The sequence below is a fragment of the Eubalaena glacialis genome, chromosome 17 (genome assembly GCF_028564815.1).
Source record: "Eubalaena glacialis isolate mEubGla1 chromosome 17, mEubGla1.1.hap2.+ XY, whole genome shotgun sequence".
Classification (NCBI taxonomy): Eukaryota; Metazoa; Chordata; class Mammalia; order Artiodactyla; family Balaenidae; genus Eubalaena; species Eubalaena glacialis.
The window spans coordinates 7,119,229-7,138,947 of NC_083732.1; the positions used below are offsets into that span (position 1 = coordinate 7,119,229).

The 19,719-nt window shown below is 42.4% G+C and overlaps 1 protein-coding gene and 1 non-coding gene across 2 annotated transcripts in view; both read right to left on the reverse strand.

Moving 5' to 3' along the window:
• The window catches only part of TOX (thymocyte selection associated high mobility group box), a 295,082-nt gene extending 289,397 nt beyond the window's left edge, over window positions 1-5,685 (reverse strand). The window contains exon 1 of the mRNA XM_061171715.1: window positions 5,315-5,685. Coding sequence (XP_061027698.1) covers window positions 5,315-5,416 — 102 coding nt within the window. The 5' untranslated portion in view covers window positions 5,417-5,685. The remainder of the gene's footprint in view (window positions 1-5,314) is intronic.
• A 1,725-nt stretch (window positions 5,686-7,410) lies between these two features.
• LOC133077468 (U6 spliceosomal RNA) lies at window positions 7,411-7,517 on the reverse strand. The gene has a single exon (XR_009697743.1). It is a non-coding gene; the product is annotated as a U6 spliceosomal RNA (small nuclear RNA).
• Window positions 7,518-19,719: the final 12,202 nt, after the last annotated feature.

Genomic DNA, 19,719 nt, shown 5'->3' on the forward strand with positions numbered 1-19,719 from the left:
GAGGAAGAATGGATTTGTTAACACGGTTATGATAACAATGATGGCAAGCAGAAAAGGCAGCATGGCGGCCAAGATAGCCATGATGGTGAGCCAAGTACCTGAGGAGAGGGAGGAGTTCAGGTTAGGAAGTACATACCTCCCAGGTTCAGACCCAGATTGGGAAGGAGAAAAGCAGGGGAGGGGGAGTCATTCCAGGATTGGGGGTGTTTGGGAAGGGGGTGAAAAGGAGGGAGGGAAGAGGCACCAGACGCACAGACAGAGCAGCTGCTGAGGGCAGGCTTCCATCAGGGCAGGAGGATCTCCAATAGCTGAGAAATATCCCCAGGGTCTTTTCAACTTTCTAGGAAGTTAGCAAAATGTTGGAAAGCAGTAGAATAAGTCATCCTTCATAGCTAAATAAGATTCTCACCCCTACCCCAATTCTCTAACCCATCCCTTTCTTGAATTGAGCCCATCACAAAAAAAAAGCATGCCCACAAGCAATAGTTCCACACACCAAAACCAACATTTGAGACCCAGTTCTGGTTACCAAGAAAACCATTGTTAAACTTGGAACTTTCCCTACTTCTTTCAGGTTCAAGTACCTTACTTCTTTCCTCTGTTCTAAGCCCTTGCAATCATGTCATTTAAAACAAACTACAACAAGCAACTGAGATAATATTTAAATATCAGTTTAGTTTTTCCAACTAAGCAAAATATCAAAATGCTCCTTAATATCATCACTCAGTAACTTCTAACATATATGATAAACTGTGAGAACACTAAACCATGTAAGCTATGTTAAAAATAACATTATGAGCTCCAAAGCTCATAACTGTAATTTTTGCATAGACATTTAAAATTGGAGTTTATGACACTGAAATATCCCACAAAGTCAAGATAGCTAGCTGCATTTGAGGGTTTTGTATGATATCTGATTTAGTGGCCAAAACCATAGGATTGCTTGGCTTATGCTCTTACCTATAAATTTATTTAAAATATATTTAAAGACCTCAAAACTTATGAAAGATGCCAGCTTAATAACACTCCCATGGGAGTTTTAATTACACTAACGATGTTCAGAGGATTGACTATGAATTTCCCAAAGTCCTAGAAGTTATGGGGGTGGGTGGAGAACTGATCAAGCAATGATGCTCTAAATTGCTTACAACCCTCCCCTTCCTCCTCCTCCTTTTTCTTACATTTATTAAAGTAGAAATAATGACTCCATCATAATGTGCTTGCAAATCCTGTATTTTAGAAAGGATGAGTTTTGCCACATTAAAGTACAATACATAATACTCTAAATAGGAAAATAAACTCGAAGGAGATTTTGCAGAGATGATAATAAATCTTGTTTTTCTCAGAAGTTACCAAATGTCTAATGTTAGCCCTGACATTTTAACGCAGAGTTCATCACAAATAGGTCCTTCCTCCTATGTTTATGTGAAAAGATTATACACTGTCCTCCCTCATTTCAATGATAAAAGCCCAATATTCCAAACGCCCATTATTCTTCACTCTGTATATAGCCAGTATGGGTTTGTGTTTTGAACTTCCTTGTGTCTAAATCAACCGAAGAAAGATTCAGGACCTGATTCCACAAAAGCAACCGCTGAGAACAGTAAAGACCATTATTTCCTCTCCCACTGCTGGCAGAGGTCAGCATCCCTGCCATTAGCCATGTCATAACATAATTGTATTACTACTCCTTCTGTGGGCAGATACTGAGCAATAACTGAACACATCATATCATTGCAAAAATGAAAAAGTGCCACTTCTTTGTCCCAATTTAGCATAAAATCAGTGAAAACAATCTTCAGAAATGACGCTGCACTAAGAAACTGAAAGGAACTGTTATTACTCTGTGGGTATATATTTAAACTGATGCTCTGACATCTTCAACTAGAACCAAAAAGAGGACTCTATTTTACTACCAGACTCCAGTTGCGAGCTCCTATAATCCTTCAGCTCAATTAAGGGATACACTGTTACTTAAAATGGCCTTAATTAGACGAAACTCCAGTATGGTACCCATCTCTCAATGTCTGAAATATAGCCATGCTTTAAGCTGCCAGAGGTGACCACTGTTACTTCCAGCCTACATGCTTCTGTCCAGTCTATGAGCTACACTGCTATTTCAAAGGCTGACCTATATACAGCAACGTGCCATCCGTTCTGGCTGTTTGTGTAAGAGATGCCTCGCACAGTTGCCATAACCAGCATCGTTGCATTGTTCTCACTTTTCTCCTGCAATGGGCTATGTGAAAATGGAGGCCAGTTTGCATAGTGATGTGCTCATAACGTAATGTGCTCTTACGATAGAGCGATACTAAATTAAACTGTTTTCAAAAAAAATTCCTCCTACAGAGTTTATTAACTGAACAATGTAAGTAGTGTTTTGGCAATCTATAGAGCAGCAGTGCTGGAAAATGTCAGCAAAGTAAAACAACCTCATTTTAGTTTAGAAAAGCTTCAGGAAGAGGATATTCATTTTCTGGATTAGGGTCTCTTCTGACATTGAAAAAAATGTCACTGGAGAAACTAGTTACAACTGTGTGATGCTGAAGCTGAAGCACAGAAAGATACTGGTTCCGCTGGGATTCAGCACACTGACTTTAGGAAAGTGTTGACAGATTTAAAATAAAGACAATTAGTAATTTATGATCTTATCATCCTATTGAAAACAAATAACCTGACAAAGTGACTGTTTCTTGTAATAAACTATGTATTCACGACACCTCTGAAAGAGACAAGGTTTACTTTGCAGTCTCGTCTCTCTGGGAGAAGTCAGGTCCAACTTGTTTTTACTAAATGTGGATACAGATTTCTTATTTCACCTCTTTCAAACTTCTGCCCACCTTTCAGATCCCTGCAGATCTACTTGAGTCACTGTAAAAATGAATTCTGGTTGACTACATTCTAAGCAACTAAAACTGTGGAGTTGGACAGAAATTTTGTGCCAATGCTAATCATGATGGAGTAGAGAACACTAGTGCCCGGGTTTTCTGGGGCCTAGCAAACCTACTCAGTACACTGAATATAAGCAGGGATCAGTGACAAATATATTTGGTAGACTGCTACCCAGAGAAGGGCAGGAGCAGACATCCTGCGAGAAACATTTCCATGAAGTCTCTTCCTACTATTAAAAGTGTATCTTATGACTGTGCACCTTTAAAAATCCATTATTCCCTGGATAAGGAAAATAGAAGACTTGCATCTAGTCTATAGAAAGGGGGGCTAATTTGCATTTTAAAAGAACAGTTTGCTCCTCATACACCGGGTGACTTAAAAGGAACTTCAATGAGCTAGAAAAGAAACTCTGAAGACTTTCTAAATTAATTTATTCAATTCACAGCACAACCCACTAAAATTATTTAAAGCACTTAATTGGAAAATGATTTAATATATTGGAGTAATTCTTGATTTTCCAAAGCATTTAACTTTTAAATTAAATCTGACCCTACTATCACAAGAATGACGAGTGAAATGTGTATCCAAGTCATTACCTTCTTTTTGGAGCCTAAAATCACTGATAAATTTAATAGGATTTGTCCAGTTTCATTGCCAAAATGTTTCTGACCTTTTGGTTCCAATTACTACTGCGGAATATGTCTTTACTATCCAAGATAAGACTGCTACTTTATTATTGTTGTTAGTAGTAGTAGTGTTATAAGCAAAAATAAAATGTTGCAAACACAAAAGACCTGCTCATTAAGGCAAAACGGACTGTATTACCAACAAAGAATGAAACTTCATCACGCAAACTTCTCTGGCCAAAGTTACCCATGCCTTCCAACTTGCCCCTAGCTAAAAAGGGCCCCTTCCTGCAGGATGAAAAACCTTTCTGCCTTGCACAAGACTAGATTTCCCTGGTTTCTAACTTGCCTAAACACCATCAACACACGCACATCCCTTTTCCTGGGTTTTGCACTGTACACACGGCATCAGGGAGCTTCTCCACGGGGTGATATAACTCACAGCTCTGTGTGTGTGTGTGTGTGTGTGTGTGTGTGTGTGTGTGCGCGCCTGTCGATTGACCAAGACTCGGAGTTGCGAGTTCGTTGCGTGATGGGGAGCCCGGGGGCTGAGGATGCCGCGCGCTAAATACCTCTGTATCGCGTAAAAAAGCTGTTTGACGATGACTCGCCACCAGGCAAATGTTACTAGTCCCAACGATTTATCCAGCGGAATTCACCGAGGGGCCGACACGGAATTGCTCGCAGGGGCTGGGAGTATCTGACAGGGTTACCACGGAGCGGGAACTGGGCGTCTAAACCTCTCGCCCTGAGTCTCAGAGAACTCCGTTCTCCCCGCCACGTTCACCGGGCGAGACTGCTTAGACACGTCCAAAAAGCCCGAGGCGAGGACAGCCGTGGACCTGCGGCTGCTCTCGGAGTCTGGTCCCCGCGCGTCCTCCCTCCGCGGGCTGAGAGTTCGAGGAACCCCGAGTGTCACCCCCTCCCTACGTACGCCCTGACTGCTGCATCCTTGGGACGAGCGGACCTCCGCGGGTAGCCCCGGTCACCCTCATGGCCCGCCTCGCCCCGGGCCCCCGCGGCCTCGGCACCTGGGGTCACCGGGCTGTGAGCACAGCCCAGCCCGGGACCTGCTCCAGTCCCGCGCCGAGGGCTGCAGCTTTGGACGTGAAGGCGACGCGCTCGCCCGGCTCCTAACAAACTTGCTGTTTCTGCGCGCACCCCCGGGCGGGAGCTGTCCCCCGGCCCCGGCGCCCCGGCGGCACCCCGGCACGCAGGCCGGCGCCCGGACCGGTTCGGGAAAACAAAAGCGTTGCGGAGCGCTGTGCCCGGCGGGGGGCGGGGGCGTCTCCCGGGTCCCGGCACCCCGACTCCCGGCGGCTCCCCTGGCAACTAATCCCGGGCGGGGAAGCGGTGCCACGAGCCCCCGCCGCCGGGAGAGCAGGGAGGGAGGGAGAAGGGGAAACCAGAAAATAAACGGAATTCTCCCACTCTCTGCCTGCGTTCCCGGACCCCAGACACACCCCCAAAGTATTCCGCCGTTCTTTCCTACTTTTTTTCAACGCCCCCCCCGGCAAACCTAGGCAGGGATCCTTAGTGGCGAACAGCAGGAAGGAAAGGATCGAGCAAATCGTGTCACTTTCCGCACCATCGCGGGGCCGGGCAAAGCCCGGGAGCGGCTCCGCAATATTTACTCCCCGAGGGCACGCAGGGCAGCCGCGGGCTGGAGCCCAGCGCGCCCGGGACCGGCCTCGGGCGACCGACCGCCCGGCCGCCCAGCGGGCTCGCCGCCGCCGCCGCCCCCCTCCCGGGACCGAGCAGCCAGAACACGGCGGAAACAAAAGCAGAGCATTCACCTTGTTGCAATAGTAGGGGTCCAGGCAGGGAGAAGGTCCCAGACAGGGAGCGTCGGGCGCAGCGGCGGGCTGGGCTGGAGGTGGATAAAATCTTACGTCCATTTCACTTTCACATCAAGCAACTCCTTTTCTTTGCCTTTTTCAAAAAAGTGTCCAGCAAAACAAGCTTAGACGGAACAGAGAGAGGTGTCTGGACTCAGGAGTAAGAGAAACACCTTCCTTCCCTCACATCCGTTTGTGGTTTGTTTAAGAAGAAGAGGAGAAAAAAAAAAAAAAAGAAAAAGAAAAGGGGGGGGAAGCGCTCAACTCTCCCCCAAGCCGCGGCGCGCACCCGTCGGCGCCGAGCGCGCAGCCTGTTCCGCCGCCGCCGCCGCCTCCCGGCCCCGCCGCCGCCGCCGCCGGGCAGGTAACTTCATGCGCTCATTGTCCCCCCCGCCCGCCCCTCCATCCCCGCCTCCCGCGCCCCTCGCCGCCCGGCACACGCGCTCGGGCTCTAGGTACTGGGCGTTTTATTGGAGTCTCTGAGTTGCTCTGCTTTGAGTTTATTTTCTCCACCTTGGAGGCCTGGGATGGGAGGAGGACTGGAGAGGGGGACGGGGCGGGAGGGGGGGGGTGTGAGAGCCCGGGGCCGGGCGGGGTGGAGTGCGCGCGCGGCACGACGCGGGCTGCTCGCGGCCCAATGGCGGCCGCTCGGGGCCGGGGGCCGGCGGAGGGTGGAGCGGAGGAGGAGGAGGAGGAGAGCGCTGCCGGGCCCGGGCCGAGGCGGCGGGACCCCGGGGAGCCTCCGCTGCGCCCGGGCCCCGCTCCTCCGGCCCAGCGCGTCGCACACAAAGGGGCCTGCGAGCCCGAGCCAGCTGCGGCCGCGGGGCACGGCGGGGAGCGCGCAGCCAGGGGGCGCTGTGGCGCAGCCCCGCCCCCAGCCCCGCCCCGGCCCCACCCCGCTCCCACCGCCCCCCCACCCCGCGGCCGTCCCCACCTCTTTCTCTGCGTCCCGCACCTCCCGCGGCGCGGCCGTTCCCCACCCCGCTGTCTGCTCCCCCAGCCCTATTCCCACTCTCTGGTGGAGGTGACTTTTCCGGGCAGCGCCGCTCTCGGGGCTGGGAGCCCTCAGGGAGCGCCAACCCTCTGCGTGCTGTGAGTGGGCCACTGTCCCAGGGACCCGAACGGACTGCAGGGTGTGGATGGGCTGGAAGGGTGTCCCCTCTCCTGCTCGCTCCCGCCTCCAGCCCTCGCCTCCCCGTGATCTCTGTCCCCCAGGAGGGTTTGCGAAGGCTAAGGCTGCCTTAAGGACTCGCAAAAGACCACAGGGGTAGTTCAAAGGGTAAATAGAAAAACAATGATCAGCACACAAGATCGGGCTAGAGGGAAAACACGTGGGCTTGCTAATTGCCCATTACTGGATTCTTGTCCTTTTCTAGTTGGAAGCCCAGTAATTCTCTTGGAGGTCCACGGAAGACCTGGAATCAGCCTCCCTATTTCTCTGTTCCGTAAGTGGGACGAGGAAAGCACCAGTCACGTTTTCCCGCCTTACTTCTCAAACCCGGAAACTTGGAACTTCGTGTCTCCTGGTGGTTGGAAAGTTTGGCGGATCTTGGCCGCTGTCCAACAGATTTTTTCCCGGGGCTCTGTCCTTGGTGGGAACTCCAACAGGAGTGGGCGATAGTTACCTTCCCAGGAGGGAGCAGCCCCGTACACTGGACCCAAGGCCCTACAAAGAAGCCTGGAAATACTTCATCTGTTTCACTTGTTTCTGGTGCCAAGAAGGATACTAATAACATTTCACCACCGGGCACAGCCTTCTAGTGCACGTTGATTGCCAACTGCTCCGTGTAACTTTCCCGTAGCTATGTTGCTTCCTCTGCAATTGAGAGCATCAGTCACCTACAAGCAGAGAGATCTGAAAGAAAATCTATGAGGACAGTATAAGGAATGATAAAATGAACATCACTGGGCGTCTATACATGGCTCCTTTAGGAACATTTTGTTAAGCATTGCTTTATACTTCTTACAGCCTTTTTCTTGTAAGCCATGGTTTTCTTTCTTCCCCTCATCATTTTTTTTTAAAACATCTTTATTGGAGTATAATTGCTTTAGAAAAAAATATGGAGCGCTTCACAAATTTGCGTGTCATCCTTGCGCAGGGGCCATGCTAATCTTCTCTGTATCGTTCCAATTTTAGTACATGTGCTGCCGAAGCGAGCACACCCTCATCATTTTTATAAGTGGCAAGAATCCAGCTTTCTCCCTACCTCCAGATTAACATGGTGCAGATTGGTGTAGGGAGAGAGAAGTGTAAGAAAAAATAATTTTTCCCCACTGGATTCAGAAGAACCTCCATATTTCCAGATCATTCAAGGCACAAAATGAAAGTAAGGAGTAGAAAATATGTTCTTTCTTTAAATAAAGGTCTTTATAATAAAATTTAAATGAAGTTTTGTGGTTTGTAACATCAGTGTTCAAATTTCAATTGTAGATGCTAAAATGTGCCTATATGCATTTTCTTCCATGATTAAAAAAAAAAAAAAACCTTTTAGGTTTAAATTAAACATTTCTAAGCTTAAATTTCTGTCAGCGATCCAGCATTTATTACCATCGTATTACATCTCTTCAAAATTGGATTTTTTAAAACTTCCTTAGCATCTGTAATTGGTTTCTGTTCGATGGCCTTGTGAACATCAGAAGATGAAATAGTTCAGGGCGGAAACAATATTATTATCAACATCTTGACACCTGGGGGAAGATAATGATGTCTCCACTTTGCTCCACAGACTTACCGCTTTCCTCTGTCTTGAGGGAAAATCCACGTGCAGTGTGTAGAGTCAAAATGATGTGTTTGTGTGTGCGTGGCATGGTGTTATGGGTGAGAATGTGAACCGTTGATAAGCTCTTCACTCCAATCACTCATATATGGAGAGTAGCCCCTGAAGGTCAGTGGGGGGTGGACATGAAAATGGTGTGATTGATCAGTCATGCCTGTGTGATGATGTCTCCATAAAAATCCCAAAAGTACGGGGTTCAGAGAGCTTCCGGGTTGGTGAACAGTGGAGGTGCTGGCAAAGTGGCGGCCCCGGAGAGGGCATGGAAGCTCTGTGCCCCTTCCCAGGTACCTTGCCCTCTGTAGCTCTTCCATCTATTTGTTCCTCTATATCCTTTGTTATACCCTTACATATTCAACTGGTAAACAGTAGTCAACGGTTTTCCTGAGTTCTGTGGGCCACTCCACCAAATTAATCAAACCCGAGGAGGGGGCCATGGGAACCTCTGATTTATAGCTGATCGGTCAGAAGCACAGGTAACAACCTAGACTCGCAATTGGTATCTGAAGTGTGCGTGTGTTTGGGGGGTGGTGGTGGCAGTCTTGTGAGACTGAGCCCTTATCCCGTGGGATCTGATGTTATCTCCAGGTAGATAGTGTCACAATTGAGTTCAATTGTAGGACATTCAGCTGGTGTCACAGAATTACCTGATGTGGAGAAAACCCACACATCTGGTGTCAGAAGTGTTGAGTGTACTGGTAGCGTAAGAGCAAAGGAGAAACACAGGAGGAGGACCGAGTTTTACCCAACTCACGTGGGAATGTGAGCTGTTGGTAAAAAATTTAAAAATTCTTAACTCCAATCCCTCATACATAGAGAGTAGACCGCGAGGGTCATCTCGGTGTAATCGGAAAAAATACTCTTTTTACAATGCTCCACCCAAGACCTATCACGTATTGAATGGGTGCATCTCTACCAAGAAAAACTTGGGGGAATTTGAATAGCTCGACCTCTGAGTAAATCTTATTACTTTGGAAGATAAAATAGTAGAGAGTCATTTTATTACTTTTCAATTTCTGGAACATTTAACTCTATGTCACAGCTAAGTGTACTCGTTTGTCCATTTATTCGTATATTTGTACATTCTTCAACAAAGCCATATGAACGGGGGGTGGGGGGAAGCACTATGCTATATGTTGTGTGTAGGTTAACATATAAAAACAAATTACTTAAAACAGTTTCTTCTTTAGATGAGTTTAGAGTCTTATCCAGCAGTATTTCCAACATTGTTTGGTCAGTGGAGTCACCTTAGAAGCTTTGAAAAATACTTGTGCCCGGGGTCCTCCTGCATAGAATCTGATTCAATTCATTTAGGGTAGGGTCTGGGCAACAAAACATGAATGAATTGTTGTATAAGTCCAAAATACAATTTGGTCCTCTGAACTAGGAACTTTATATACTCTCATTACCAGAAAGCATGTGTCTATGAAGGAAACATCTCCGTACTAGCATTGATGTAATAATATGGATAGCTACAATATATAAAATGCCTCCTATATCCTAGACCTGGTCCTCATTTCTTTATGTTTAATTTCACTGTCTCATTTAGTTTTACAAATTACATTGGAAATCCTAACCAGTAATTATAAACCACATTTAGTGTTTGATTTAGTTCCCTGAACATTACCCGTCTTCATTTTAATTATGGTTTCATAAATTGTAGTGTTTTCGAATTTGCAGTTGTTTTCCTTGACCACATTTTATGTTTACTGATTCTTTGTACTATGTCGGTAAGTCCTAAATCTTGTAGTAATGTCTCCAAATTACATACAGAATGTGTTACTTTAGGGAAAATATCCCCTAGACAGTTGATCCTATCCGTGATTTATGAGAGTCTTATAAAAATCATTCAACAACAAAGTGGTACTTCCTGAGGGACTTTTTTATTAGGTTTGGGAGTTAGTTTTTCTCTGAGGGAGACTCCCTCTATATATGTACTATGAGAATGAAACATAGGGATTTATTTTGAAATACCAAATTTTAAAACTAAAATCAAAGTATGCCATATTTTATAACTAAATTAATATTCAGTCTTTCACTGGCCTCTTATTTAAGGGTGACCTTTCCAGTACAACTAATGCCTCAATCTCTCCTGTAGAACAGAAGACTTGTTCTTTTTACAGACCATTCATTTGAACCTCATTGGGCCACCTTCTATTTTAAGGCACCTCGTTATGCATGTGTATACAGGTTGACCTTCCTAACAAGGTTATGGGGTGAAATAGCTGTTTGTTTCCTTAGAACCTAACCAAGCCTGAGTCCTACACGTTTTAAAGTTTCGAAAAACATCATTAATGGTTTTGATGGGAAAGGTTTACATTTTCTCAACTTGCCAGTTAGAATTTACTGTTGTCCAGAGTCATTCAATATTTTTCTAAAGTAATTCAAATGTAAACTAGACTGATATGCAATACATAATATAATGCAACAAGAGAACGCAGAGTACTGAAGTTTATTTCCTGGGGAGACTAGCGAGAAATGACTAGATTCTAAGTCTTTCAACCAGAAAATAAAGGATTTCCGCATGATGAGGAAAGTTGGAAGGAAATGATACAGGGCCCACGGATACCTCACATGGTACTCAATGACTCATAAAATGCAGTATTTTTTTACATAATATGGGAAGTGTGCCATGCTTGTACATTTTACCATTGAGTGTGGTACAGTACTTTGATCTTCAACAATATACAACATTTGTGGCATAATAGCTATAATAGGACTATTCAGCTATTTTACACAGCAATAATCCAGTCCTCTCTCATCAGGATAAACTGTGAGGACAAATCCTTTCAAAATCAGAATTAGTTCCTTGTAGAAGAGGGAGGCTACAATTATGCCTTAAATAGGAGCAGCTGCAACATGGTATCGGCCTGGAGCCTGGCAGTGAAGTGTTTTTCCAATGCAATTAAATGGATTTTTTTTTTAATGCAAACTAATGTTCTATAAAAAGTCAACTGCAAGGTGAGTAGGTGTGGAATTGATGAGATGAAAGGAACAAGCATTTTGCTTACCTGAGTTAATATTCCTGCCTTGGTAAATGATATTTTGCTGAAAATGGATAATCAAGCCTCCTACTTTCCCATGAAGTGGGCCCAAAGGGGAAACAGACTAGCACAAAGAAAAGATAATTCTGTTTCACTTGTACACCCTGTGTCTTATTTCAAAATGTGTTCAAAGCTATGTTTTGTTATTGTTGCTTTTCAAAAAGATATGATGAGTCAACAGCAACACTTCAATTTAAACAAGAAAGGTAGCCCTTGGGTAGAAAAATATCAATATAACTCATAGGACTTAAACTAGTCAGCACCTACCTCCACCGTGAGACAAAGAGGGAAGGGCACTTCGTTTTTGACCATCGAGATGATTAAAGGATTGGAAAATAAGACCTTTAAGAAAGATGAAAGGACCGGAGAGGGTAATACTGACAGGCAATGGAATATCTTCAAATTGTGTATCTCAAGAGTTCTTTGACAAACAGCCAGAGAACACGTCCACTGAAGATAAGACATAAAGAACTGGATGTAATTCTAGAGCACTGAGGATTTAGTCACACATGAAAAGAATTTCCCCCAGTGATCTTGAATGTACTGCCAAAGGAGAGTGTGGGCTCTCCTTAGGACAGATTTTAAAATCTCGGCACCCAGAGAAAATTTGTCAAGTCACCTAAGCGTCCACTGACACCCCTCCTCTTCTTGAAATACTCCTTCCTTATAAAACGTCCAGTAGACAGAGGGTTTGAACTTAGCTCTAATTATCTAAAGGGTTTCGTGCTCATACATTTTAGTTAGGATAAAGTTCATCCAAAAAATGAACCAAGACATCTCCTGTAGCCCTTCGAAATCTAAAAAATGCTTTCTTTTACATTAGCTCTCATTCCTGAGTATTGTCAAGGACATTGGTTACAAACAGAAATAGCAACATCTGATTTTGCAGGCAAAATTTAAGATATGATATAAAACTAGGAATTAAAATATTTAGTATATTTTTAGAATGGTACTTTTTAAAAAGGATACTCTCAAATGATAGAGATGGCCTTTTTGGATGATCTCAGAGCCAAGGATGAAAGAAAAGGAATCCTCCTGCTTCACTATACTGTATTGTAATGCATAGCCTTCAATTCACTAATTCAAAAATCACACATTTTTAAGACAGCAAGAGACTCTCCAGCTCCCATTCAGGCTGATAGTTGCTGCCGAATCCCCACTCCTCCCATGAACTCTCCCAGGGCTGATTAGGCAAGTGACTCTTTACCCTTAACCTTCCCCGTTTCCACCTGTAGCTCCTGATCTCTGCCCTGATTAAGTACTCACTGCTTCCTTCCACTATAAATCTACTTATACTTGACCTTTACATAATGCAATTACCTGTCTATCCATGTATTGCTTTAATGTTTCCATTTTGTTCCTACTGGCATTCCAACATGTCTGTCTGTGTTAATGTGTTTGATGCTCTATTATAAGCTCCTGGAGGGAAGGGACAGAATCTCTTTAGATGGGATCGGTGGCCCTCATATATCAAGTCCCTAAAAAGTGTTCTTTGCAAGAAGACAACTTAACTTAGTATATTTTTCCTTGGTCTCAGAAAGATTTAACTTAGGAAGCTATTGGTAAAGATTCAGGGTGTCATAATATGTAAACACTTCCACTTTATTGACAAGTTGGGAAGAGTTACAATAGTGCTATATTCTCTATGTTGCCTCATCTGTATTATTATGGTTAAATGTCACTTATAGTTAAGGAAACCATTATTAAGGTCCCTCTATATACCCATACCCTCTATATACTGCTTTACCCAACTATAACCTCTAGAATAGAAATTAACCAGTGAAAGAATGGAGAAAACCGCATTTAAACAGAGAGAAGAGCATAAACAGAGTCAAAGAGGCTTTCAAGACAAAGAAAAGTCTGGGAACAATCAGAACAAGCAACTGGGTATTTGTTGTAGTTTTTAAGGTGCCTGGTATTAGGACAGAGGGACGGGAGTCATGGAGAGGGAATCAGATCCCTGAAAGTTTGTCTAAAAGCTGGAACTTCATGGTGAAGGGACTGGGGATTCTTGAAAGGCTTTTATATAGGAACTGACTTTGATATATTTGTATTATAATATTTTATGGACAATGGGATTTTCATGTATTATTTCCATTACAGTAAGGATTTCATAAGCAGTTGTAGGAGTTTGTGACTAAAGGAGTAACCAGGGTACGCCTTTTTCTCAGATTTTGTTAATACGCCATTTTCGTAGTTGTGGTTTATAAATACACCTGGAAAATATTAAACCGTGCAAAGTGACCCTCTGTGATCTACCTATCTCTTCAGCCTAATCTTTTCCCGTCCTCACAATCAACCCCCGAATTATAAATTACAGCAAGTACTAAATTGGTTAGACAGGACTACAGCCCCTTAATCTCAATTCTGAACTTCTAAAAGCTCGATAACTTGAAGTTGTTTCATGGAGCATTCAGCAGCAAAATCTAGAGGCAACATCTAATCTGAACTGACAAGATGCTCTCTATAGAATTTATTGCCCCTACTTGGTGACTATATGTTTTGCTGCAGATAGTACTGTGTTTGATTATGGGGTGCTACCCCAAATCTGGCATCAATTGGGGGGGTTATTTAATATACTGTATAAGCTTTCAAAAATTCAAAAACTGTGAATTTCAAAACACCTTTGGCCCATAGGGTCTCAGATAGGGGATTATGGACCAGCACTTGTAATAATTTAAAGTCACCATGATTTTTTTTGAAGCAAATCCACTGAGGAATAATTTACCTGCTAATAAAATAAAATCTGCTAATTTTAAATGTACAATTTGATGAGCTTGAGAAATATATACATTTGTGAACCATCCTCACAATCATATAGAGCATCTCCATCAGTCCAGAAGTTTCCCTTGGCCCCTTTGCAGTCAATCCTCTCCCCCAATCCCCAGTGCCCAGAAACACTTGACCTGATTTTTGTCACTCTAGCTTTGTTTTTTCCAAAAGTCATATAAATGGAATCTTTCAATATGTGGTCTTTTATGTCTGATTTCTTTCTCTTAGTAAAATGTGTTTGAAATTCATCCACATTGTCAAGTCTATTAGTAGCGTGCTCCTTTTTATTGCTGAGTAATATTCCATTATGAATATAACACAGTTTTGTTTATGCATTCATTGGTGATGAGCATGTGGGTTTATTTTAGTTCTAAGTACTATGAATAAAGCTGCTATGAAAATCCAAGGGTAGGTACTTGTATGGACATATGTGTTCATTTCTTTTGGGTAAATATCTAGGAATGTGACTGCTAAATTGTATGGCAAATGCATGTTTAAATTTATAAGAAATTTCCAAACTGATTTCAGAAGTGATTATGCCCCTTTTCATTCCTGCCAGGAATGTATGCAAGATTTGATTGCCCCCAATCCTTGCCAACACTTAGCACTATCAGTCTTTTTAAGTTTAGCCATTCCAGTGGGTTTGTAATCATATTTTTAAAATTTAATTTTGCTAATCACTAATGACATTGAACATCTTTTCATATGTTTGTCACTAGTATATCTTTTTTGATGAAGAGTCTGCTAAAAGCTTTTGCCTTTGTAAGATTGGGTTGCTTTTCCACTTGTTAATGAGTTGTATGAGTTCTAGATATAAGTCCTTTATCAGAATCTACAAAAAAACTACTAAACTAATAAGTGAGTTTAGCAAGTTTGTAGGGTAAAATGTCAGTATGAAATAACAATTCTATTTTTATATGCTAGCAAGAAACAGTTGGAAATTGAAAAAATAATTTATAATAGCATCAAAAATGTGAAATACTTTGACGTAAATTCCATAAAATATACATAAAACCCATGCACTAAAATTTGCAAAACAATGCTGAGAGAAATGAAAGTAGACCAAAATAAAGAGAGCTATACTATGTTCATAGTATGAGGGCCTTCATATAATTAAGATATCATTCTGCCCAAAATGATCTATAGATTCAATGAAATCCCAATAGAAATCCTAGAATTTTTTGTTGAAAGCAATAAGCTGATTTCAAAATTTTTATGGAAATGCAAAGGACCTAAGCAATTTTGAAAAGGCATAAAGTTGGAAGAATTACACTACTTTACTTTAAGACTTAAAGTTACAATAATGAAGACCACATGATAGTGTCATAAGTACAGACATACAGATCAACTGAACAAAATAGAAGTCTAGAAATAGACCCATAAATACATGGTCAATTGATTTTCAACAAAGGTGTCAAGGTAATTCAGTGGGAAAATGATAGTTTTTTCAGCAACTTCTCCTGAAACAATTGGATATCCATATGCAAAAAATAAACTCTTCACACCATGTACAAAACTTAACTCTAAACAGAGCACAGACTTAAATGTAAGAGCTAAAACTATAAAAATAATACAAGAAAATATCAGATGAAACTGTGACTTGGATTAGACAAAACTTCCCTAGGACACAAAATGCAATTTGATGAATTTCAGGAAAAAAATAAATACTTGCTTCTTAAAAGATACTATTAATAAAATGAAAATGCATTCCACAGGCTGGGAGAAAATGACGAATGACTTGTAACCCTCATGTTTTTGATACTTCTCCACCGTTGTTCCCTCTGTTTCCTCTGCACGGCATCCCCTTCCCCTTGGTCTGTGCATAAAGAGCTCCTATTTCTCTTTTAGACTCAGATCAGGCATCAGGTCATAATCTTCTTCAGGATGGCTTCACAGATCCTGCAACTCTCACATTCCTAGTTGGTCATAGCATCTATCACACTCTACCATCACCGTCCATTTACCTGTCAGTTTTCTATAATGAACAGTTAGCGCCTTGATGTCAAAGACAATGTTTTTTTATGTTTTGTTGGGTTCTTGGTCTAAAGAGCACTCATCTTTTTCATACATTCAACACCCCTCCTTCAACCAAAACAACTTTTACCGTTGCCTCCTCTTCCAAATATAGCTCTATCTCCTTCCACCCTATTTTCCTAAACTTCTTGAAACAATTCCTCATCTCTTCTTCTTCACCTCACTCATTTATTCTTCAACCCACAGCAATCTGGATTTCTGCTCCTGAAATATTTTCTATTGAAACTCTTCCCCCTAAGATTTCCGTTGAATTTATACCTGTCCATTTCCCAGGGCACTCTTCATTCCTCACCTTACTTGACTCCCTTGGAGCTTTACAAAGGTTCCATTAGATTGTGAAGCCTTTGAGCTAAGGGATCCTGCCTTACTTGTCTTTGGGGATAGACAGCTGGGGAGCACCCACATGAAGAGAATGAATAGGTAGAGAAAGCAGCATGACAAGAAACAGAGAAATAAGAGAAATCAGGGAACACAGAATCATAGAGTCCAAGGAGGAGCATGCTCCAGGGGGCAAATTGTAGACATTAAACCATTCCCTTAATCAATAGGTCATCCATTCATCAAAGACCACGTGACGATCGTTGTATGCCAGACAGCACTAGTCTCCAAGTCCACAAAAGCTGTTCTACACCCCCTCCTGGATGGTCATCTGCTTCCACAGCCTCAACTACAACTCATTTTCCAGTTCCTCTCAAATCCATGTCCCTTTCCGATTTTCTGTGTCCCAGGTTCCTATTTCCAACTGTCTACTGGCCATGTCTGCCCGTATTTCTTCAGTCACTCAAGCTCGGTATGTACACGTAAATCTTGATAAATATAATACATATATGAATCATTTCTTCTTTGAATCCATGTCTCACTTCATAGTTGTACGTAATACTCATGGTTGACCGTGGCTTTCACTGTTTCTCCTTTCTCATCTGGACCATTGCTGTAGCTCCCACTGGGTCCCCTTACCTATAATTTAGCGTCTTTATACCCACCATGACTGTCAACCTAAAAGACGCTTTGAGCCCACCATTTCCCTGATTAAACACCGCGACAGCTTTCTGATACCCAAACCCTCCACCAGACCGTTTACTCTCCTGCAAACAGCCCCAAGTGCTTGCCTAATTTTCAAGCATCCGCACCTCCTGCTCCCTCGGGCTAGGAAAAGCATCCCTAGTACCAGATAATCACATGACCTCCAAGACCCACAGCAAATATTACCCCCCGTAAAGCCATGTTAAGCCCTGCTTTCCCCCTCCACGGGCATGCTGTGTATTCCCTCATTACCATGTTGTAATGGTTAGTTTATAAGCTCTTTTTCTTCTGTTCTAGATTACATCTCAATCATCTCTGTACTTCTAATATCTGGTATAGAAGCGAGTACAAAAAGCTAGTTTTGAAAGGGCAAGTTTTTTTCTGATTTTGATGTGACCAGCTTCTATTAGGTGTTATTTGGGAATAGTGTCATATATTTTATGGTGAATACAGTAGTTTAAAAAAAGATTTAGCCACTTCCTTAGCTGTGGTTTATCTCTCCCTCAGAGAAAACCAGAAAGAGTTTTTTAATAAAATGATTGAAAAGGTACACTGAATCTTCAATTTAATTATTTCAATTCCTGCAATAAAACGTCTTTCAGAGAGGCTGCCACTTGGTAAAATGTGATAAAGTTCCAACACATTCTTAAAAATTGTAAATTAAGTTATGAATTTCCATTCAAAGTTTAGTCTGCTATTTTCACATAAGAAAACTCATAAGGTTGCTTCCCTATTGATTTACTATCTTTGCATCTAGAGTTTAAGCCAGTATTTAATCTCTTTCTAGACGCTTCCATAGGCGCTGGGTACATATCAGTGAATGTGGCCCATTTTTATTGCTTATGAAGTTAAGTAAGAATTCCACATGCATCATTCCAGACACCGGCTTGTTTCTAGTCTTAGTTCTCTCAATTTTTGTGTTTCTACCAGAGCAGATCACTTCATATTCTTTTAACGTGCCCTGACTTTTTCTGGTTTCTGTGTGTTTGTTCCTAAGCGGTGTCCTGCCTTCCACTTCCCCCTGTCAGCATCATTACCCCCTTGCTTCTGTTCTTATCCTAACTGCCACCGCCTCCCTGAAACTACTTCTCGTTCTTCCATCTCGATCTGGGCTTTCCCTGCTCTCGTTCCTGGAGCAACTCTTGGTGATTCTTTCATGGGGCTTCTCTTCTTCTTTCACCTTGTGTTACCGCTCTATGTATTTTATCCAATCTTCCTTCTCAATAAGTTATTGGGGCAGTATTACCGGGTCCTGTTCATCTCTGAGACCCCTGCAATGCCAAGCACAATTTCTTGAACATAACAAGGACTCAGTAATTATTTGTTTAACTGAATTGAAGTCAAATACATTCAAACAGTTTTCTCTTCACTACGTGTTGACAGAATAATTATAACAGGTCCATAATCACAGTCAGTGGTAGAACCAGGACTTGAACACGAGTAGTTTGCTACACTTTAACCCCTATAACTTTGTTATCCCTACAATAGACAGAATATGTATTCAAAATTGTTGGTCCAGCTATATAATTCAGCTCTAATCGCTAAAGCGGAAAAATTATCCTGATAATACTGAGCCTGTTTTTCCTGACAGTGTGTGATAAAAAATGATTTTATTTTTCTGTGACACTTGTTTCAAAGAGTGGGAACATATACCTATTTAAGAGCATTCCTTTAATAATTTTATTATGACATCATCTATTGCCTATCTGAATTCTTTCAGTATCTGTACAGATGTATATACACACAGATATAATCAAATTTACTATATAATATTGGATTGTGTGTCCCTAATTGGAAGACTATTTGGACTTTTGCACACCGCTCAGGGGCTCAAAGGTGGCAAAGGTGTATTTGGAGCCAAAGATGGGGGGTTTATAATAAACTTGGCTTAGCACTCAGGGGTTTATTTTGGGTCTTTGGGCTTAGAAAAGCTGGAAGAAGCAGCAAAACATCTTTTTAATCTCAGTGTTGGGACTTGAAAATTAAAAAAGGGAGTCTAAAAAAATAGCACTAACTTAATCTGTCCCCAAATAAAGTAACCACTTGTTCTAGTAGAAAGCACTGTTGTATTTATTTTTAGAATATGAGAAAAAAACTGAGGGAAGCAATGAAGCAACCATGAACATCCCCTCTGCCTTGGGGATGTATTTGAACCTATTTTTCCTTCGTGGCTTGGTTTTTTCTGGGGAACCAAAACAGCAGAAAGTGTTTTACAATGCCCTTTAATAGTTGTGTGAAAATTCTCCTGAATTGTCTGCAATTCTTCCTTATTTGCAGTTGAGTTTACTTTACTTCTACCAGTAGATGTTTCAGATCAATGTGCAGTTCGCCACCATCTTCTGGATGGAAAACTCCTTTTCAGCTCAGCAGCCCTCTCTTAAAATATCTTAAGCAGGTTTTCTACTTTACTAACCACGTACAGTTTCCTTTCTAAAATATTTTGAGAATGTGAGGCTCTGGCAGGATAAATTGACTACAAATCAGATTAAATAACACCCATTGCCAACTGATCGGACAGAAAAAGAATTGTACAGATGAAAACTAATGACCACGCTGACCACTGCTTGGTGGCGCTTTGTGGGATGCCCATGAAGGGATCCAGTTCCAATGGCCATGAGCGCTAGCTCCCGGGCTGCTTGGAGGAATGCTGGTCTCCTGCTCCAGACCGAGAAAGACCACATCAAGACAACTCCAGCAAGTGTGATTGCTCTTATCT